A 24,033-nucleotide genomic window follows, 5' to 3' on the forward strand; every position below is an offset into this window, starting at 1 on the left:
ACAGAAAATAACAGTTTTCACCGCATCGAGGACACAAGTGCTGCATTTTTATAGTTGCCACTGTATAACTAAAACATGAATCCAACACAACGGAACAGGAGCCAAGTTAAGAAATTTGTCACAAGAAATAAAAAGACATTTAAACTGCCGAATTAACTGAAACTTTTGATCGATTCCTTATTAATGTGGCAGATGACATTTCCAGTACAGAAATGTATTTATCGGATTCGGGTATGAAAGTAGTTCAGATATAAATAGACGACTGAATGAGGAATACCTTCAGTGACTTCAATATTTAACTAAACAGTGAAATCCCTGCAGTATGCTTTTGCGTCACACACATATCGCTCAGAAAAATTATCCTGTGTTAAAGTTACAAATTTTTGTGCTCTTGCTTTCAATTTCAATACTATGTTAGCTGAGAACGAGAGCATACTATGCTTCGCGTCTGGTCCTTTAAGAAGCGTGTGTTATTGCTGAAACTTTGCCGATTATTATTTCATTCTCTTTAATATCTAAATGATATTCGAAGTTACATTGTTTTTCTGCTCGTCTCTGTTTACGGATTAACTGCAATTGCTCTCAGCACTGCAGATTAGTCAGACCAACTGGCTAGCCAGTGCTGTCAAAGGTAAATGAGCCGGTAAAGCTGTTGTCCCGTACTATCACACAGTCCATGTGCTCGTAACGCTCAGCATAAAACGTATCCGTGTTATCGTACTTGGCTGTACTGGTCACAGCTTGGCTTCCGCTCCACGTGAAAAGGAAGTCTAACGAGGTTCCAGCAAACGCGGAAGAAGGCATGGTGTAGTGTTTACATCAGGTTTATTCTTATTATGAACACAGGAGAGAAGTGATCATCGTGATAGTATGAGAGAAACCAGAGCTAGCACGGGAAGATTCAGATATTCGTTTTTCCCATGTGCTATTCGAGAGTGGTAAGTGGGAAGTGATTTCACGAGTCTTCTGCAAAATAAGTGTAAATTTCAGAGTAGTCGCGTAAACGTAGATGTAGATATTAATATTGTCGACAGTGGGATCATTAGAGTCGAAGTAATAGCTTAACTGCACAATGGTGGGGTTAGTATCGATATCGACTTACCCGAAGCATCAGCACTACATTCACGTAAATGGAAGAGAGCAAAAACTTTGGACATGACTTCGAAATCGTCTTTTTGCCAATAGGAATTAATGAGACAACTGCTTCAACTAACACGATACACGTAACCGTACGCTAACAGAACGACAAGACTAAGTTCGATCATGAAATGAAAAGGAAAGAGAATGGATATCGTTATTTGTAACTACCCCAAGCATTTAGCATTACTTCGCACGATATTTTTAACAAAGGAAGATTCAAAAACTTAATTAAAGGAGATCTAGACAAGCAGAATTGCGATGTATTCATTCCTCCATTAGCTAACACAACCTGCAGCGCACAAGCCTTTCTGTTGAATGGGTCGTTCCAGGTTGCGGTATTTTAAGAAACACAGCGAGCTGAAAGCTGGACAACAGCCGTGCCATTTCGGATTATGACGGTAATAACATTTTCATACCCGAGAGGTAAATCAACCAGAGACATAATACGAACAAGAGCCGAGGACATTAAATTCTTATCGCAATAAAACTGCTGTATCCAGCATGCATCGGAATTTCTGTTGAGGTAAAACTTTTGCTTTACTTGAATCTTTGAAGCGGAAATTGCCTTAATCAACATCTGTTAGCTCTAAAATAAATAAATAAATAAAGATATTTCACGGCAAAAAGACGTCGTTAAATTGTCAACTGTCAACGAGATATAAATTATGGAACTCCTTATAATAAAGTGTCGGTATTCCAACTACTACTAAATTCATTTCCTTGTGATAACCTTCACTATTCGAGAGAAATTACTGTTCAGATGACGAAACCGCAAGAGCTATTGATTTTTAGAAACACTGGATGAAATCTAATATTTACGTCGTCAATAATATATAATATTTCTATGAACAATAGGCATATGTAATTTACTTCCATATTCAGGACGAATAACTGACCGACTGGCAGTAATGATTAGGTTCGTGGATAAGTTAGTAGCGGCTTTGTTTTGCATGTTGGTTTTGCGGTTACTCTGGGTTTATACATCGATTTTCATTTGTGTTTGTGGTTCACTGTTGCTATTTGAGTTTACATACTGTAATTATTTCATCTGGAGATAGTGAGTGGAGCTGTGGACGCTAGAAAATGGTGTACCAAGTGGAGAAATCTGAACATATCTGACATATTCTTCCATCTGAGTTCTATAGACGGGGGACAGCAGCGGAGGGGGCCAGAAACATTTGCGCCCTGTGTGTGGATAATGCCACTAGACAGAGCACAGCACAAAAAAAAAAAAAAAAAAAAAATATGGTTTCCTCGTTGTAAGGAGGATTTGTTTTGACATTGACTTTCCACGTTCAGGAAGACTTTCGAGGTTTGATAAAAACCCTTGAAACGCATTAATGTTCAGTGATCGATATCACTGTACTCAACAAGTGGCAAATGTGATGAGCTGTGACCATTCCATCATCGTGCGACATTTTCATGCATTGGGGAAGGTTCAAAAATTGGATGCATGTACACCGCATGCTGTAAGCCAAAATCACAAAAACCAGCGAGTGGCCATTTGTGTATTTCTGCTTGCTCGTCACCAACTGGCTCGTCAACAACACGGACCGCTCCTATTCTCTATCTCACTGGTGACGAGAAATGGCGTCTTTATGCTAACGTAAGGAAAAGAAAGGAATGGTTGAGCTCAAACAAAGCAGTAACTCTCCGGACAAACACCAGCGCGCATTCACAACAGATAATGTTATGCATCTGGTGGAACAGCGACAGTGTGGTGTACTATGAAAAGCTTCCCTGAGGTGTAACCATTACTGGTGAACCTTATTGTCAACAACTGGGGCGTCTTCGAGACACAACCAAAGAATGACGACCAGGAAGGCTGTGTGAAGTGATGGTATTCCACGATGACGCTCGTCAGTATTCCGCCAGACTGACAAAAACACAATACGGGAGCTGGGTTTGGGACATCATTCCCGCCCTCGCTTTATTCACCTGATCTTGCGCCCTCAGATTTTCAGCTCTTCCACTCTCTATCGAACAGCCTTAAAGGAGGTTCCTTTCCGGATGAAAACGTGCACCGAACATGGTTCTTCGCATCAAAATCACGCGATTTCTACTGTCGTGGAATCGAGAAGTTACCCGCAGCTTTGACAGACTGTTATAACTAGTGAAGCAGAATGTAATATTGATTATCAAAGTCTCTATTACATGTATCTGCTGTATTAATTAATCATAATAACTGATTGCTGGCCGATAAAGGAAGTGAGGGTTCTACGAGCTAGAGGATTTTTGCTCCAAGCAACACCGCCTTAATTACACTACCGGCCATTAAAATTGCTACACCTAGAAGAAATGCAGATGATACACGGGTATTCATTGGACAAATATATTATACTAGAACTGACATGTCATTACATTTTCAGGCAATTTTGGTGCATAGATACTGAGGAATCAGTTCCCAGAACAACCACCTCTTGCCATAATAACGGTCTTGATACGCCAGGGCATTGAGTCAAACAGAGCTTGGATGGCGTGTACAGGTAAAGCTGCCCACGCAGCTTCAACACGATACCACAGTTCATCAAGAGTAGTGAGTGGCGTATTGTGACGAGCCAGTTGCTCAGCCGCCATTGACCAGACGTTTTCAGTTGGTGAGAGATCTGGAGAATGTGCTGGCCAGGGCAGCAGTCGAATATTTTCTGTATCCAGAAAGGACCGTACAGGACCTGCAACATGCGTTCGTGCATTTTCCTGCTGCAATGTAGGGTTTCGCAGGGATCGAATGAAGGGTAGAGCCCGGGTCGTAACACATCTGAAATTTAACGTCCGCTGTTCAAAGTGCCGTCAATTCGAACAAGAGGTGACCGAGACGTGTAACCAATGGCACCCCATAGCATCACGCCGAGTGATACGCCATAATGGCGATGACGAATACACGCTTCCAGTGTGCGTTCACCGCTATGTTGTCAAACACGGATGCGGTCATCATGATGCTGCAAACAGAACCTGGATTCATCCGAAAAAAATGACGTTTTGCCATTCGTGCACCCAGGTTCGTCGTTGAGTACACCACCGCAGGCGCTCCTGTCTGTGACGGAGCGTCAAGGGTAACCGCAGCCATGGTCTCCGAGCTGATAGTCCATGCTGCTGCAAACGTCGTCGAACTGTTCGTGCAGATGGTTGTTGTCTTGCAAACGTCCTCATCTGTTGACTCAGGGATCGAGACGTGGCTGCACGATCCGTTACAGCCATGCGGATAAGATGCCTGTCATCTCGATTGCTAGTGATACGAGGCCGTTGGGGTCCAGCACGGCGTTCCGTATTACCCTCCTGAACCTACCGATTCCATATTCTGCTACAGTCATTGGATCTCGACCAACGCGAGCAGCAGTGTCGCGATACGATAAACCGTAATCGCGATAGGCTACAATCGGACCTTTATCAAAGTCGGAAACGTGATGGTACGCATTTCTCCTCCTTACACGGGGCATCACAACAACGTTTCACCAGGCAACGCCGGTCAACTGCTGTTTGTGTAAGAGAAATCGGTTGGAAACTTTCCTCATGTCAGCACGTTGTAGGCGTCGCCACCTGCGTCAACCTTGTGTGATTGCTCCTAAAAGCTAATCATTTGCATATCACAGCATCTTCTTCCTCTCGGTTAAATTTCGCGTCTGTAGCACGTCATCTTCGTGGTGTAGCAATTTTAATGGCCAGTAATGTATATCTTATGGTTTTCAAAAAATGGTTCAAATCACTATGAGACTTAACATCTCAGGACATCAGTCCCCTAGAACTTAGAACTACTTAAGCCTAACTAACCTAAGAATGTCACACACATCCATGCCCGAGGCAGGATTCGAACCTGCGACCCTAGCGGTAGCGCGGTTCCAGACTGTAGCGCCTAGAACCGCTCGGCCATCCCGGCCGGCTCTTATGGTTTTGTTTGCCACATTCCTGTGCTCTTTTGCCTACCATTCAGATACATTCGACGAGGGTTTCACATATTTTACCTTATGAGTTATTGCAGTTTGATACAGAATATAACAACATCCAATTTCAACAGCATTTGTGGAAGCTAAAATCGGGCCACTTGTTCATAAAATCTGTGTAAATACCCAATTACTGCAGACCAACGCGACTGTCACATGGATTGTACCTGATTACACACACACACACACACACACACACACACACAGTAAAACGCACTCGCACGCAATGAGAGAGACTGTTAGCTCGAAAGCGCAGGTAGGGCAGGACGCCGTCAGAAGCGGCAGCTGCGGCCCCTGGGGCACTTTGCGGCGCAGCCTGCAGGCGCTCGGCAATTATGACGTGGGAGACCGTGTTGGCGACAGTAGCGCTAAGCCGCGCTTTGTTGCCTAAAGCGACCAGCAGGCGAGGCGCCTCTGTCCATTACTGGGCCGCTCTACAATCAAACATTGCCACCTGCGCCGCATCCCACGACGCATTTACTTTACCCTTTTCTCGGAATCATTTTAAAACTTTTTCGTGCAACAAGAGGGCAAAACACACACACACACACACACACACACACACACACACACACACCTGCGAAGTGTGTGGGAAAAGTAATGAGACTGATAAGACTGCGAGGATCTGGTAACACTGCGTTGTTCTGGTTGTGTAAACCGGTGTGTTTATCCCTTGTAGATGTTAGTCAGATTCTCAGCTCCGTACATCCATCACGTGACTTTTGAAGGCTCCGTCAGTGAATTTCCGTTGTGCCTAACGAAAGTGGAACAACAGAATTCAGAGCAACATTATGCAGTCAAATTTCATCTTAAATCTGGGCGATCCGCGATTGTGACCTCGAAAAAGTTGAAGCAGGCCTATGGAGAACACTCCTGATCAAGAGCATGAGTTTTTCGCTAGCGCAAATCATTTTTGGAAGGCCGAGATTACGTTGAAGACGAACCTCTCTGAGAAATCTTCAACTTCAAAAACTGATGAAAATGTCGAAAGTGTGCGTAATGTTGTGAGGTAAGAGAGGCATTTAACAATAAAGACAATGAGTGACTTAATAAACTTAAATCTTTCACCGTACATCACATTTTTACCGAAGATTTGCGTATGCGAAAGATCTGTGCCAAAATGGTGCCGGAAAACGTCACAACTGAGCAGGATGACATTTGAAAAAAGGTATGCGTTGATCTTTTTGAGAGGACTGCTAATTGCCACGAATGGTTGAGTTATATGGTCACAGATGACGAAGCCCAAGGGTCTCGCCGTTATTTGGGGACTTCGTATTGGTTACCACAGGGCCCAATCCTTTGCAGCACCTTTCCCCTTCCATGTTGCATGTCTATACTCTTGCTACTCTTTTTCCCCTCCCTTGGAAGCATGTCTGGGATGTTTTTGGAAAAGTGTTCTGAATTTTCTGTAGCTGATATCAGAACACTCCCTCCACTGGTTTTCGTTACTTTTTTCTTTCATCATTCCCCTTCTCCTACCTTTCTTCCGCTTCGGCGTTTGAGGTTCCTCTTTTTCTTCTTCCTCCCTGTGCACTCCTGAAGGCAAGCACACGTTTCTGACGCGTAACAGGTGACTGGGTAACGGGTAATTCCCCAGCCCACAGTTGATTCGCACGTATCCCTTGGTACAGGCCAGGCCCAAGGAAGGGTGATTGCCTGATCTCCTACCTTCCCAAATTGTCCATTGGTCCTTCTGTCAGACATTCGGGAGGTGTGACCTGAGGTGTGAACAATCACCTAAGGCGGGTTCACTCCCTTCTGAGGGGCCTCCAATTGGAAGAAGCACACAATCGGTGACGCTTGCAATCATGAGGGATTTTCTCATAGAGAGCCAATCATCATCTTCACAGTCAGCGACTATTAAACGTAAACGTAATGAGCCTAATGATTCAGTACTGGTCAGTCCTTTGCGACGACAAGTCCGTTTATTATTCAGAAAGATGTTGATGCAGTTGTCGGCCCTGTCAAATCCTGCGTTGAATTCTTGCCATGGTGTTACTTACACTAGGTTTCTCGATGGTCTGACCGAGGCAGAAATCCAAACATACCTGTCTGATCAGGCTGTCATTGTAGTCCATTGGGTGACGAAAAAGGTAGATACATCCTTAGTGCCCATTCACACTCTTTCTCTCGCTTTTGGTACAGTGGTGCGTCGGCCAAGATGAGAGGTTGTCAAGTTATCACAGTCCGACCATACACTCCAAACCCGATGTGCTGCCGACGGTGTCATCGTATCAACTACACTCGAATGTGCTGTCGATACCTGGCCAAATGTGTAACCTGCGGTAAAGATGTTGACGAGGGCGACTTTCTGCCTCCTTCTCCCCACTGTATCAACTACAATGGCGACCATGCCGCCGCCACTCCAGATCGTCCCATACTTCTCCATGAGCGGACTATCCTCGAAATCCTGGTTAAGCAAAAACTGCCTTGCCGGCCTGCCGGAGTGGCCGAGCGGTTCTAAGCGATACAGTCTGGAACCGCGCGACCGCTGCAGTCGCAGGTTCGAATCCTGCCTCGGGCATGGATGTGTGTGATGATCATAGGTTAGTTAGATTTAAGTAGTTCTAAGTTCTAGGGGACTGATGACCTCAGAAGTTAAGTCCCATAGTGCTCAGAGCCATTTGAACCATTGCCAGGTATTCAGCTAGCATATACACAAAGCAAAAAAGTTTTGCATCACCTCGGTTCCGAAAGTTCCGGAACCTGTACAGAATATTGGAATAGACATAAACATAAACGTCATTTCGGCCCTTTTTATTGCTCATGGAAACCACACATTGCATGTTCTACCACCACACAGCGAACATGGTCCAGATTGCTGCACACACCGGTACCTCTAATACCCAGTAGCACGTACTCTTGCATTGATGCGTGCCTGTATTCGTCGTGGAATACCTTCCACAAGTTCATCAAGGCAATGTTGGTCCAGATTGTCCTACTCCTCAACTGCGATTCGGCGTAGATCCCTTAGAGTGGTTGGTGAGTCACGTTGTCCATAAATAGCCCTTTTCAATCTGTCCCAGGCATATTCGATAGGGTTCATGTCTGGAGAACATGCTGGCACTCTAGTCGAGCGATGTCGTCATCCAGAAGGAAGTCATTGACAAGATGTGCACTATGGGGCCAGAATTGTTGTCCATGAAGACGAATGCCTCGCTCATATGCTGCCGATATGGTTGCACTATCGGGCGGAGGATGGCATTCACGCATCGTACAGCCCTTACGGCACCTTCCATGACCACCACCAGCGGCGTACGTCGGCCCTACATAATGCCACTCCAAAACAGCAGGGAACCTCCACCTTGCAGCACTCGCTGGACAGTGTGTCTAAGGCGTTCAGCCTGACCTGGTTGCCTCCAAACACGTCTCCGACGATTGTCTGGTTGAAGGCATATGCGACACTGATCGGTGAAGAGAACTTGATGCCCATCCTGAGCGGTCTAGTGAGCATGTTGTTGGGCCCATGTATACCGCGCTGAATGGTTTCGTGGTTGCAAAGATGGATCTCGCCATGGACGTCGGAAGTGAAGTTACACATCATGCAGCCTACTGCGCATAGTTTGAGTCGTAACACGACGTCCTGTGGGTGCACGAGAAGCATTATTCAACATGGTGGCGTTGCTGTCAGGGTTTTTCCGAGCCATAATCCGTAGGTAGCGAGCATCCACTGCAGTAGTAGCCCTTGGGCAGCCTGAGCGAGGCATGTCATCGACAGTTCCTGTCTCTCTATATCTCCTGCATACCCGGACAACATCGCTTTGGTTCCTTCCGAGACGCCTGGACACTTCCATTGTTGAGAGCCCTTCCTGGCACAAAGTAACAATGCCGACGCCATCGAACCGCGGTATTGACTGTCTAGGCATGGTTGAACTACAGGCAACATGATCCGTATACCTCCTTCCTGATGGATTGATTGGAACTGATTGGCTGTCGAACCCCCTCCGACTAATAGGCGCTGCTCATGCATGGTTATTTACATCTCTGGGCGGGTTTAGTGACATCACCGAACAGTGAAAGGGGCTGTCTCTGTGATACAGTATCCACAGTCAACGTCTGTCTTCAGGAGTTCTGGGAACAGGGGTAATGCAAAACTTTTTTTGATGTGTGTATGTAAATTGAAGTTGTTTACTCGCGTTATTCTGTATCTGAAGGCTATTTTCATGAACTCCTGTAAGGATTTTGATCTGCTGTAGGTTAATAGATACACTGATCGTCGAGGAAGGTTTTTGTACACCATTTATAAATGTTCCTTAAGAATTGTCTGAATTAGGATGAATTAAAGTTAAGTTACTTCACAACCAACATTTGAATTTTCAGAGAGGGATAATTCCTTTTATAATTACCTGTCTATCTGTTTCTGAACACGCCGATTAATTTTGCCGCTAAAATGTCGTACTTGTATGCAACCGACGTAATTTTCAGGAAGAGATTCTCGGGACATGCTACACAGTACCTTTACTGATGTTTATGTGGACTTTCTTGTTTCATTATTTTGACCCGAAAACACTGTAAAAGTATCTTTGAGACAATCTCTGTTTATGTGTTTTAAAACTCATTGGCCTCGTTTCTATTACGTTATGTACGAGTAAATTACACTAACCTTATTTGAAGGACGCAACTTTTTATGTAGATAATCATGTAATGCACCTTCCGCGATACGGCAGCAGATGTGTGTCGAACGCAATTTCAGTTCCTGTCTGGTCGACTCAATTAGCGCCAGTTGGTTAAGTAGCGGTAAACAGAACACAGAGTAGCTGACGAACGGTAACTGGCAAAATCGGTCTACACTCCCGAGTGCCCCCGAAATTGAATGGTTTCGTAAAACCAACAATAGCGCTTCGACAATTACTGTAGCGGAAATGGCGCATTAATCGTCCTGACGCCGTGTTTGCACAGCGCTCTTATTTTTTCAGTGCTGGCTCGCTATTGTCACTGGCGTGCATTCATCTGGTGCGGCGCTGATTACACTCGTCCCACTGACAAATGACTGCCGGCACCGCACCTCACCACCTACTGTCCGGTATCCTGCAGCAGTAATTAGCATGATTTGTTAATGAATATATGTTAATGGATATGTATTAAGGATGTGTGTGTGTGTGTATCAACGTAACTATGGAACACGCAGTGTGTCTTTAGTCAGAGTAGGTACACCCTTGAGTTGCGATTTGCAAGACAACGGAGCAGTAAGAGCGGAGCTACAAGGGAATGACATGATGGAAGTGTCAAAGCAGGCCGATGTAAAGGCGGAATCCACAGCTTTAAAGGTGGGGAGGCTGATTTATGACAGATCGTGTGACATGCCAGTTCAGTATCAGTCGAAAAGAATGCATTGTACAACTCTACAAATGGAATTAAAAATAACAAGTTTGTTTGCGTGGACGTCCTCCGCAGAAAGTACAGAGATATTCGTTTTGTAAATAGAAACCACCTTTCCTCGGTGCACTGCGATTTATTGCTCCCAGGCGCTTTTTGCCTTTTTCACTCATCAGTGGGGTCTAGAGTGACTGAGTAATAAGACAAATGTTTGACATTTTTTACAAATAACTCGTAGTAGAACAAAACTGCGTCATACTAGATCCTACTGCTGATGCCTTAAAGTGAAAAAGGCGGAACGCGTGTGGGAGAAATAAAATACAGTGCAGAAATTAAAATTTTAAGAAATCTTTTTTATATTCATTTATATTCTGGAACATCATACGTCATTCTGAGCACATATATAAATATACTTTGATTTACAGATGGAGACCGTAGTAACCTGGGGGAGGATGGTGAGTCAACGGTAGTAAAGTTCGCGGTAGTGTGACAGTGTGATTGAAATTTATTACACTTCGTAAAAAAAAAAAAAAAGAACTGCAAACTGCCACATCATATTGTATGAAACGTTTCAAGTGTTTGTTCACATTTTCATTTGACAGCACGCATTTGAGGTAATTCTGATGTGACTGTACGAGCGTCAAGTGACGTTGCATTCTGTAGTTATGTTACAGTCCCTGTCCAGTAAGATTGCCGAATTGTTCAAATGGCTCTGAGCACTATGGGACTTAACATCTGAGTTCATCAGTCCCATAGACTTAGAACTACCTAAACCTAACTAACGTAAGGACATTACACACATCCCTGCCCGATCGTAGCGGCAGCGCGGTTCCGGACTGAAGTGCTTAGAACCGCTCCAGCACAGCGGCCGGCTCTCGGTGGTTTAGTGAAGGCCGTCGGCAAATGCGTTGTCCGTGGTGAGAATTAATGCCTGAAATTTAGTATTCTCGGCACACTTCTGACACTGGGCATCTCGGTGTATTGAATGCCCTAACGATTCCCCAAACGGAGTGTCCCATGTTTCTAGCTCCAGCTAACATTCTGCGTTCAAAGTGTGGTAATTGCTGTCGTGTGGTCATAATCACGTCGGAAACCTTTTCACATGAATCACCTGAATATAAATAATAGCTCCACCAATTCATCGTCCTTATATATCTTGTGTTTGCGGTACTACCGCCTCTTGTATATGTCTGTTCCATGATTCTTATCACTTTAGTATAAAGGGAGAACGTTAAGAAAACAGGCAAACTGTAGGAACAGATTTATGTTTGTTAATTGAGCAGGAAAAGTCCCGTAAACATGTGTTCGGAAATGCATCGTTACCACCGTAGCTAGCGCTGTCGAATGACAGTCCCTCTGACCACGTGTCGCCTGTTCCTTGTGTGTTACAGGCTGTGTGATTGATGCAGTGTACTGTAAACAGCAGAATGGTCCAATATTCTCGTCAGGAACACGCCGAGATGGTGTTTGTGTACGGCCAAGCAGATGGAAACGGTTGTGAGGCAGCACGGCTATATCACAAAAAGTATCCTCAGACACCAACCACATCACACAACATTTGAAGCCATTTTTGGGTGTTGGTGTGATCGTGGGTCTTTCAGACGGACAAACGTGCAGGGAGGCGACAGACTGCACATGCACGAGATCTGGAGGACTGACGCTAAAGGTTGGTTCAAATGCCTCTGAGCACTATGGGACTTAACATCTGTGGTCATCAGTCCCCTAGAACTTAGAACTACTTAAACCTAACTAACCAAAGGACATCACACACATCCATGCCCGAGACAGGATTCGAACCTGCGACCGTAGCGGTCGCGCGGTTCCAGACTGTAGCGCTTAGAACCGCTCGGCCACTCCGGCCGGCGACTTTAAAGGAAATTCAGACGAATCCTAGTACAGGCTCCAGGCAAGTGGCCTGCCGCCATGGTGTAAGCCAAAGTATGATTATATGTGTATCCTGTATCACAACCTCTACTATCCCTCTCACCTGCAGTCCCATGGAGACCAAACTGAACAAATTTTTTAAAGTGGATGCGATGCAGCTGTGTATTGCGTTACGGGATGATTTGTTGTCGTTGCACGCACACCTTCCATTTCCGTACACATGTCCCACGGACCTTTTTTCCTCAATTTCCAGTCAGGGATCCGTCCTTGCGGTTTATCGGTTTTCTAGATGTTCACCCTGTATATCTCTAAGCTCTTGTCAGAGAGTTCTTTTTCTGTACTTGCTGCGGAAAACAGCCACACCATCGAGTTCAGTTTTTCAAAGGGATTCTGACAACTTTTAAAACCAAATTAAAGCATTCTATTCTTTGTTATGCTTTTCTTAGTTGTAGTAAATGTACAGTTTCAGAGATTATTTCAAAGCCTTTGATAAACAGTTGCGTAATTATAGCCGTCCCACACTATTTCTGAGAAATAAAGATTGATAATTATAGCCCATAATAACAACGCAGAAATCGTGGCAGAAGCATTCAAAAAGCTGTTGAACTGTGATGAACCTGAAAGCTTTTAATAATACTCGCAAGCATTCCTGTAAAAACCAAATCAGAAAATACAAAGCCACCTACAGTTCATGAAATAGAAATCACACTTACAGAAATACGAAACTACAAAGCATGTGGTGGAAGTCAAGTGTTTGCGGAAATGTGGAAGTATGCTAGTAAACCAACTCAGACATCTTTATATATTATTTTACAAAAAATTTGGGCAACAGAAAAATTCCGGGAAGAATTGACCACAGCTATAATTACTTCACAAGAAAGGAGACAAAATTGGTCCAGACAATTATAGTGGAATCTCGCTCTTGCACTGTACCTGTAAGATTTTTTCCACGATTTTACCCAGTAGGATAAAAAACTGGCGAAGAACTGGAGGGAATACCAGGGAGGCTTCGGACCTTGGAGAACCTGTGCCGAACAACTAATTACTCTGAAATTAATATGACTTACTACCGCAAACGAAACAAGTCTCTCTAAATTACATTTATAGATTTTAAGAAAGGATATGATTTATCCATAGGCCCTTATTGTTAAAAATTTTTGAAACACTTCGGACCTCACCAAAAATTAATTAAATTGATAGAACTCACCTTAACAAATACAAACTCGAAAATTAAATTCAGAGGAGAACTTTCTGAATCATCCTTCGTAAAAAGTGGTTTAAAGCAGGGAGGCGGCCTGTCACCACTTCTTTTTAATTTTGCCCTTGAATATATAATGAAGGACTGGTACAAGGACAATCCAATGAACATTAAGCTTGGAACACAGGAAGATGACATAAAGCTGAACTGTTTGGATTTTCTGATGATCTCACTCTTCTCGCCAACATCATTCGAGAAACCGAACATAATTATTACAGGCAATAGCCCCTAGTACTGGCCTTAAAATATCTTTTCAGAAACCGGAAATATTGCTAACAGAGCTGCTATTGGCAAACAAAATTAGAATTGGAGAACCCGACCTAAAAATTATTGAAAAGTTTAAATACTTGGGAGGAGTAATAACACACAACCTGAATGAGAAACCATTATGGCAGCGTAGAATAAACAAATTGATAAAAACACATCATGTTACCTGAAACACATATAACAAAGAATGCCTCTTAATACCCACAAAACTGACACTGCAAAACAGTCACACAGCCGCAAATAACATATGCTATCGAAACTATATTTAAAACAGCAAACACTATAACAATAGACACATTACTGCAAATAGAAAGCAGGACAGTCAGAATATGTATAAATAAAAAATACCAAAAAGGCAGAGTTTGAAGAAAAACTTAAAATAGAACCAGTGACAAGTAGAATGGAAAAGAGGCGGATCTCTTTCCTAGAACATTTGATGAGGACAACAGAAAACATAATCAGCAGGAGAATAATTGAGTAGCTATGGAATAGTAAGAGCGGCATTAGGTGGATCGCAGATACGAGGAGTGTGTTTTAAGTAAGTATCGTTTTCAAATTAAAAAAGACGTGCTAAGATATCTCAATAATTTTAATTTTACATGAAAGCCTGTACCTTTATCTACTTTTCTACATAATTTCCGTCAATATTGAGGCACTTGTCATAACGTTGTACCAGCTTTTGAATACTCTCCTCATAGAAGTCTGCCGCCTGACGTGTTAAATACTGCACCGCCCAGGTGTTTCTTCAAGTGCAGGAACAGATGGCAGTCACTGGGCGCAAGATCTGGGCTGTACGGAGGATGATCTAGAGTTTCCCATCGGAAAGATGTGATGAGATCTTTGGTCTGATTCGCCACATGCGGACGGGCATTGTCTTGCCGAAAAACTATGCTCTTGTTCAACTTCCATGGACTGTTGCCTTAATTCTGGTGTGACGCAGGCAACCCATGTTTCATCGACCGTAACAATTTGGCTTAAGAAATCATCACCGTCGTTGTGGCACCGCTCAAGGAAAGTCAATGCACTGTCTAAACGTTTGGTTTTTGTGCACATCTGTCAACATTTTCGGTACCCAACGTGCGCACAATTTTCGGTAATTCAAGTGCTCGGTCACAATGCCATACAAAACACTACGAGAAACATCAGGAAAGTCATACCGCAAGGAGCAAATCGTAAAGCGTCTGTTTTCTCTAACCTTATTGTCCACTTCCTGCACCAAACTTTCATTAACGACCGAAGGACGCCCACTCCGTTGTTCATCATGCACATTTGTGCGGCCGTCTTTAAATGCTCTCACCCACTTTCTTACCATTCGATCACTCAATGTTTTCTCCGTAAACTGCACAGATATCACGATGAATATCGATTGCTTTTAGGCCTTTAGTACTAAGAAATCTTATAACAGCCTGTACTTCACAGTCGGCATCACTCAGGATTATCGAAGGCATCTTAAACTCACAGTACACAACGTAAACAAGGAAGAATCAGACTGTAATGGTGTCAGTGCGTAGATTAAAGTACAGGCTTCCATGTAAAAACAAAATTATGGAGATATCTTAGTACGTTTTTTTTTTAATTTCAAAACGGTACTTACTTAAAAAAACACGCCTCGTATCAAGGAGGACATGATGAAATTACAGATAACGATGGAGGATTTGAAAGGCAAGACAGACTCGCTCAATATACTTTAAGACAAACATATCACACCATAAATAAAAACTGACAAACAGTGAGTGGGAAGGGTGATTTCGGATTAGGAGAGGAGGGCACGATCTGAAAGAATGAGAAAGTAAAGGGGCAACAAAAAATCGAAGAACCCATAATATTGACCAAAGTGTTCTAATGTTGGCAATAAAAAAATATAAAAAAAGGAAGCGTGTAAACACTATGCCCATAAGTGGAAGCATTACATTTGGAAGGTGAAGGTTATAGCCAAATTGACTTGATGGTGGTACGACGGATGGATAAGAAGTGTGCGCTTAATCTCACTGGCGAGGGCGGACTTTCGGGTAGCCTGTCCTGACCTGGAGGGCAAACAGGCAGGTTTGAGTTCAAACAGCGGCCAGGCGTCGCCACGGCGTCTGTTTCTCAGTGACCCGTATCACGCCCTACACCACAGTATACACCACTACACCACACTCTCAGCTGCTGACTCCTGACACTCTTACACATTACTATGTAGGCCTTTCTGTCCCGTGACTGGTTTCAGAAGCGATTACCGCCAGGCTGCAGCTGAACGTGTTGTTACTGTGTAGTCTGATGTGTCCCTGGAAAGCACGTCCTCCACGGTGGTCACGTGCTACCGGGAGAGCAGCACACTCGATCTATCGATCTTGGACCGCAGTGACGCGTCATGTGTCATCTTACATGAACAACGAAATGAGCAGGTGTCCCATCATACAGGTACAACATTGCCCAGTAGTGTGCCAGCGGTGAAATTCGAATCCATTTCGACAATGGTCACATCTCTGCTACATGAAATTCAGCAGTTCATGCTACTGTCAGTGCCGGCTCGTGACCACACGTTCGCAGCTCTCTCTCAAACGGCTTGTTTGCTGAGTGATGTTTACTCGTTTCCGTCATAATGTTATGTGATTAAAGCTTCCTCTAGCAATAATAATGATTATATGAATCTCCGGTTACTGGCGTAATGTGTTTGTCCTTATAATAGTGGAATTAGTATTGGTAAACACTGACCGAACCTTTCGTGTGTCTAGTAAACAGCAGTTGTCTTCATTAAGAATTGGGAAAGTTACCACAGTGAGACGTCTTACCAGATCGTTAATACGTAATGGTTGCATTATTAATGCACGATAATTAGCATTAATCACCTAACACACAATTTTATCCCTTAAATTAGGCGCCGGAACTACACTGAATTCCCAGTTTTACCCGTTCTACATGTAACTGAAGTAGCAATTCAGTTTTTAAGAGAATGATACTATCTTATAAATCATAATTATAATTTTTTATCTATATATAGCTCTCATTCTATCTCTGATGGCGTGGTGGCGGTACGAGAATATAGTCTTTCCAGCTAGTTGTTGTAATTTGTTCGGTTGTGGCACAGTTTATTTAGAATAACCGGAATCATATTTAATTTTGTAAGATTCTTACTGTAGACTGGCGAAGCCGGCAATGCTTGGCAATTGCTAAATTTGTATGGGACCTCCTAAATTCCTTGATCTCTCTCTCTCTCTCTCTCTCTCTCTCTCTCTCTGTGTGTGTGTGTGTGTGTGTGTGTGTGTGTGTGTGTGTGTGTCTGTGTGTGTGTGTCTATCTTTCCTCCCCCCCCACTTCTCTGGGCATAATCTCCTGTCCCCTTCACCGTCCATTCCCCCCCCCCCCTCTCTGTCAGTTTCCATCAGAATGTTCGTTACAGTATTGTGTAAAATTTTGAAGCAGATCGATCAAAAACTTTTCGAGATTCTTGGTAATTCAGCTTCCCCTTTATACATTACATATGTATGTTCATATTACAAAAACATATAGCCTATGTTTGTCCAAACGTTCCTTAGAGTGTCGTATAAAATTTGTAATCAATCGGTCGAGAACTTTTCGAGATTTTCGGTAACAACATTTCTCCTTCATATATTACATATGTATTTTTACATTACACAGGTAACTGTCGAATTGATTTCTTTTGTTATGAAAGGATGTGACTTCAGAACTGTCAAACTGAAAGCATTTTTTAATTTTCTTTTTCATCCCAAAAACGCTATTACCATCTCCAATTACGAAGACAAGAAAAAAAAGACAGATCTGTCGAGCATTTCTCAAGTGATGATCTTTCATAACTCATTTCCGAATTTTCCGTTGTATTTTCCAAACCAGTTTTTTCGTACAAATCTTGTCCTGACAATAACGAACACAAATTTAAAAAAAGGGAATCGGTCGAGCCGTTCTCAGGTGATGACATGTCGCAGTTGATTTTTATTTGTGTAGGTAAACGGGTAGATGGAAGGAATATGTCCTTATTTGTACTTTCTTTGTTTTAAATCCCGGCATTCGCCTTAGAGCTGAGGGAAGAATCTCACGGTTGAAGAAACCTCAGCTGGGGTTGGTCGCCTGGTGTTTTGGCTTATTTATGCAGCTTCTCATTATCTCTGTGGTCCTCATACTTTAACGTTGTGATTTAAGAAATAACTGTCTGTGTAGTGAATTTTTGCCTCATTCTGTCGAAGTTGACTGGAGTGCTATTGCTCATACAGTTGTTTTTCTGTATCAAGCTGCTATATTAGATTAGGAAATGAAACACAGTAGTAAAGGAATTTTGCTATTTGGGGAGGAAAATAACTGATGATGGTCGAAGTAGAGAGGATATAAAATGTAGACTGGCAATGGCAAGAAAAGCATTTCTGAAGAAGAGAAATTTGTTAACGTAGAGTATAGATTTAAGTGTCAGGAAGTCGTTTCTGAAAGTATTTGTATGGAGTGTAGCCATGTATGAAAGTGAAACATGGACGATAAATAGTTTAGACAAGAAGTGAATAGAAGCTATCGAAATGTGGTGCTACAGAAGAATGCTGAAGATTAGATGCGTAGATCACATAACTAATGAGGAAGTATTGAATAGAATTGGGGAGAAGAGGAGTTTGTGGCACAACTTGACGAGAAGAAGGGACCGATTAGTAGGACATGTTCTGAGGCATCAAGGGATCACAAATTTAGCATTGGAGGGCAGCGTGGAGGGTAAAAATCGTAGAGGGAGACCCAGAGATGAATCCACTAAGCAGATTTAAAAGGAGGTAGGTTGCAGTAAGTATTGGGAGATGAAGAAGCTTGCACAGGATAGAGTAGCATGGAGAGCTGCATCAAACCAGTCTCAGGACTGAAGACAACAATATCATCCCAAATTCTCGTAAGTTGTTTTGGTCTGTTGACGAACTCGTTAACTTCTTCGTTGTTCGTCTACCACCCTGTCAGTTAGTTACACAGTAAATACCTAAGTAAATTAGTATTAAGAAACGTAGCGTCACAAAATTTTATCACAATTGCGTGAGTTGACGTAATTTGCTAGGTTTAAAAAGAAATCCGTTACTACCCAATCTGTTGTAATTTCCTACTTGAACATAAATATTTCGTTTCCTACTTGGATTTTAAATCCTAGCAAAAATTATTTTCGTTGTAAACTTCAAAAAGCGTTGTACGGTTTGTTATTTCCTGCGATTACGTTACACTGTTGCCATTGCCCTCTCTAGAGATGTAGTGTGTAACTGCAAACACGCATCTACGTGTTGCCTCTGCACTTGCGGTAAGCTCTCTGATGCTGCAATAATAACTGCGTCTTGCACCGGACCATAAAAAATGGCGGTCGACATAATGGCGAACTTTTTATTCATTTGTTGTGATGTATGACGCATGAAATTTAGTTTCCACCAACACTTTAAGGAAGTTAATTCCGTTCTTGAGGTCAGCCTTAGTTTTCTGTAGCCACGGAAAAGATCGGGATAAAAATTTTTAAGTCCGAAATGCAGGTGAATCGCTGTGTATTTGTACACAGTGTGTACACGCCCGCTTTAGGTTTGCTTTTCTGGGATGTGCACTTTTATTCAGTCTTTCGTCCCAAACAAGACCTGAGAATGACCTTTGAGTTATTTATAATACTGATCTTCTGCTACATTGCTCGTAGTCATTATCGTTGACATCTTCCTTAGACTTATATCACAATTCTGTAGATCACAGTTCATAGTTGAACAGCGTTCAACGCTGCCGCATCACAGTCCACACTTCTCACCTGCACATTCTACTATTTTTTTTTTCCCTCTCACAATTCAGATCCGCAGTCTAAATTACCATTGTTGCTCCCCTTTAATAACGAGATAGTCCGATGTTTGCTTAATTTTGGATCACACTGAATCGCGTTTCCATTCTCTAAATCGACTCTATTCAGCAAAACACTACCTAAGTCTTCCCTTCCATGTCTTTCAAAATAGCTTCCGGCTCGTATTAAGTCTTCGTTTCAAATTTTCGCACAGTCGTTTCCTAAATTAACTCACACTGTTGCGCTCATGCGTCTACACGTCAGCACGGCCAAACACGTTGTCTGGTTCTAACAAAGATATCTCCTGCTGTAGCAAAATACTACAGATGATACATTAAATACAGGATCGATCTTTTTTTCATAATACTTTACATACAAACAGAATTTGCATAAAATATAAAATGTGCGGAGAAAAGCTTACAGTTTTTTGCCGCTTTTATATGAACATATAAATGTTGCATACAATAACGTCAGAAAACAAAAGAATGTGATACACATGCAGGCAACACATTAATTAAACGTAAGGCTACATTAAAAATCCTTCGATAAACGTTTTACGTTTATTGCTGTACACCTTCCCTCCTTTGACTCCTGAGTATGATGCTCCCTGTAAAAAAGCATATAAATAGCATTTTTAGTTAGGGACTACGACTAACCCCGCTCAACTTCAATTCCTTCCTGATTTCAAGAGAATAATTTCAACTCTAATATCATACAACAAACGTAAGGCGTCATTTGGACAAAGCTAATTTTATTGTTTGTTCCTCTTTTATTTGCTGACCCTTATATGAACACACACTAAATGTGTAAATTGCTTTTGTTGGGTTATTTTATCACTAGGTTATGAATGGCAAGTGCTCATGATCTACAAAAAAATGAGGGGTACATTATCCCTTGTTTGGTTACTTAATTAGCTCGTCTTCCTCACTCATGGACGGGGTTGGGGAGGGGGAGGGGGGAGGGAGAGCGAGCAGAGGGCAGGTAGTTGTCCCCGGCAACTCTTTTCGTCTCCGGATGGCTAACGAAGTCCGAGGCTGTACAGGTGACTTGGAAAACCCCCAGGACACAGCTTCATTCTTATTTAGCTGATAATGCTTCTCCCGCTATAGTTGGTTTGCCGAAGGAAGATTTGACGAGATCTTGTGTTAATCATCTGTGTAGTAGCTGTTTTTTTTTTTTTAATCGCATTAACATGTTTATCTTCTTGCCAAATGGTTTTAATTTAATGAAGTTGCAAAATTCTCTGTGCGCTTTCACCTGAATCGTATCTGTGAGTTTCCTTTTCCTGTTTCTTTGAATACTGTTCTGCGTTACTGGTGTAATTATTCATAGAAATTCTTTATATTTTATGTCATTGGCATTTACATAGAATCGATTACTAACAAAATTTGATTTGTAGCTTACGTTAATATGTCAGGAATAGCGTTTAATTCCACAATAAAAAACTTGGTCTCTTCTGGTGACTAATATGTTGCGTACAATCCTGACACGCCGGTGAAAGGCGCAACCTACATAGGGTCGTTTAAGCTCGTTTTATCTTCCCATACATTATTGCGTTATTATTAACAATGGCTAACAATTATACCTTTAGGTAAACAGTATGTTATGGCGGAGTGGTCGCATCGTGTGACAGATGAGATAAGGTTGCGTAAGCTATGTGTTTCCCTTATTAGTCCACATTCACTGGCAGGTGGCCTTCCAAAGTTTCCCATGTTGGCTGTTCACTGGAGTCCACCCTATACACACGCCAGAAACATTTGCGAATTGGTCACAGACCGCAACATATCAAAATTTCTACGATTCTTGTCCAGAAAGCACCTGGTCATTCCTGTCTGAAACTCCGATACACTGCAAGACTGCGCACACAAACGGTGTGGAGTTTAATATGCAAAATGGATATATTTGGTGGAAGGACAAGCTCTATGAAGTTATCCAATAAAAAGGTGACACACACACACACACACACACACACACACACACACACACACACACACAAAAGCGCTCGCGCGAAAAAGAGGGAAAGTAGAGTCCGTATTAGCACAGATAGCTTAAATGCATTCGCGTTCACATACATTAATTAGAACGGTTCAGAGAAATGTATCAACTGCTATCTACATGAAATTCGTGTTAAGTGAATCCTGTTTTTTGAAGCCCCATTTTATCAGCAGCTCCGTGGCTGATGGACCGCTGACAGGGATCCGTTTTTATCTCCAGCGTGTCGCGGTGACGGCCTGTTTTATCGACACGTTTGAGCTCTTGTCATTCCCGCGCCAGACGTGTAAAGCTTTTATCGGCCCGACGGAAGAGAGCGAAAGGGCGCAAGCGGATTTATAGCCGTATTAGTAGTTCCACAGTTTACGGGCAATCAAACTGAGGGTGTGCTGTTTAAACTAGCAGTACCTGCTGACAAGCCTTGAAAACCTTACTTCGATGTTCGTCCTGAAAGGCGACACATATTCGTTGCTACATGACTACACCTTTGGTTTACTTCAGGACACTCGGACTTCCCGTAAAAAGCCGTATTTTACGTGTATTAAGAAAACAAATGACAGTATTCTATCCTTCAACGTTTCACTGCCCTCTTTTTCGTCCATACTATTGCTGATGAAGTGTTGAATGTGTCAATATTTAATGGATTTATTCTGAATGCTTTTTTTTTCTTACTGATACTGTGTAATCTAACGAACGTAGTGAGTGTTGCAAGTATAAACTGTGAAATGGGCAAATTGTGTGAACTGCATAATTGATCGAACGATGCTGAAATGCGAACTTCATATTGTTTAAACAAACAATTCTCTGTTTCAGGTATGTACTGGAATATCGATGTCTTTCATTCTTTCATACCTGCTCGGTGAGTATTAACAAAGACTCCCAGAATTCATTAAATATCGCCTAGCCTGTGAAACAGAAGCTGATAGATAAAAACTTACTTTTCACAAAACATTTCCAATTAGCTGATATAGAGTGAAAATGTTTTTGATGGCAAAGCAGTTAAATAAAAAACAAATAGAAATCGTGGAAAACAAGTATCAGTAAGCAATAGACTCAATGGTGTTTTGTTATACGGCCATTTCTCGTCACATTTCTGACTACGGAACTACTTAAGTAACTGTAGTCGTTTGTTATAGCCATATGTTTTAGCAGCATTTGGTAGGGCATGTTCCTAAGACCGTGTACTTTGAATTGGAACTTTAGGAGAAGGACGTGAACGGATTTCATCCGTATAGACCTATTGATCCATTTCACTTCGTCGCATTTAGTTTATTTCACGCTCCCACGTGGCAGCGTCGTCCCGACTCCGTTCGGCTGGTGGCGGTTCTATTATATTGTACTCTACTCTGTTCTACTCAACTCAGCTCTATCCTATTCCATTCCATGCTATTCTATTCTGTATTATTGTATGCTATTCCCACACACCCTGTGAAAGAAGCTCTGCTGGCAAGTGTTCGCGAATCATAGTAGCAAACTGATATATATGTAAACTGCGCCCAGTGAAATTTGTGCCCATACAAAAATCTGTGAAATCTACACCTGTTTTCTGATACTCCTGTTCACTTAGTTACGGCCTTCTTGCGCTCTCCGGGGTCGTCGTCCACCAGAAACGCTCGCTATGTCCGCAGACAGATACTTTGCTGCCATGCAAATGACCAGCAACTTAAGCAAAACACCCTGCTGTCGGAAGAAGTCCTATATGTCCTCTTACGTACGCACAATATACTGGTTCTAGTTTGTTTCAATTTTAAATCCTGCTTTTCCTTCTGTCATGATCCATACTCTGCTCTAATCTGAAAAATCCTTATTATTTTAGGATGTATACCGTGTCGTTTTTAAGGATATCTACTTATAATTCTGGCCTTTTAGTTGGTATGATAGCGCACTTTATGTATATGACATATAAATTCTGATGAAATGGTATGAATCATATTTTATACATAATTTGTCAAATACGATTCTACAGTTTGTGAATTCCGTGGTTTTTTTTTTCCTCTCATAGTTTCTGATTATTCGATCAATTACGTCCGACATAAAATAAAATAATGATCACTGGCGACCGAAAAAATTTTGCCATTACCGTTCAGTGCTTTCCATCAGTACACCACATAGAAGCCGTCGGTCTTCCACTTGCCGGGGAAAAAAATGGTCCAAATGGCTCTGAGCACTATGCGACTTAACATCTGAGGTCATTAGTCCCCTAGAACTACGAACTTACACTAAGGACAACACACACAACCATGCCCGAGGGAGAACTCGAACCTTCGACGGATGGGGGAGCCGCCTGAATCGTGGCGAGGCGCCTCAGACCACACGGGTACCCCAGGCGGCTCTCAGGACAGAAGTGGGACAGTTTTAGTTCTGAAAGCGTTCCCACTACCTTAAAAAATTATCACAACAAATAGAGCTCGCTCATTAGAATGAGTCCGCCCCTATAGCTGAGTGGTCAGCGCGACGGTCTGTCACGCCAAGGG

General features: G+C 42.5%; 1 protein-coding gene across 1 annotated transcript in view; it reads left to right on the top strand.

The window, feature by feature from the left end:
• LOC126199203 (furin-like) overlaps window positions 1-22,478 on the top strand; it is a 349,845-nt gene extending 327,367 nt beyond the window's left edge. The window contains exon 2 of the mRNA XM_049935982.1: window positions 22,373-22,478. Coding sequence (XP_049791939.1) covers window positions 22,373-22,429 — 57 coding nt within the window. The 3' untranslated portion in view covers window positions 22,430-22,478. The remainder of the gene's footprint in view (window positions 1-22,372) is intronic.
• The last annotated feature ends 1,555 nt before the right edge of the window (window positions 22,479-24,033 follow it).

Source organism: Schistocerca nitens, chromosome 8 (assembly GCF_023898315.1).
Source record: "Schistocerca nitens isolate TAMUIC-IGC-003100 chromosome 8, iqSchNite1.1, whole genome shotgun sequence".
Classification (NCBI taxonomy): domain Eukaryota; kingdom Metazoa; phylum Arthropoda; class Insecta; order Orthoptera; family Acrididae; genus Schistocerca; species Schistocerca nitens.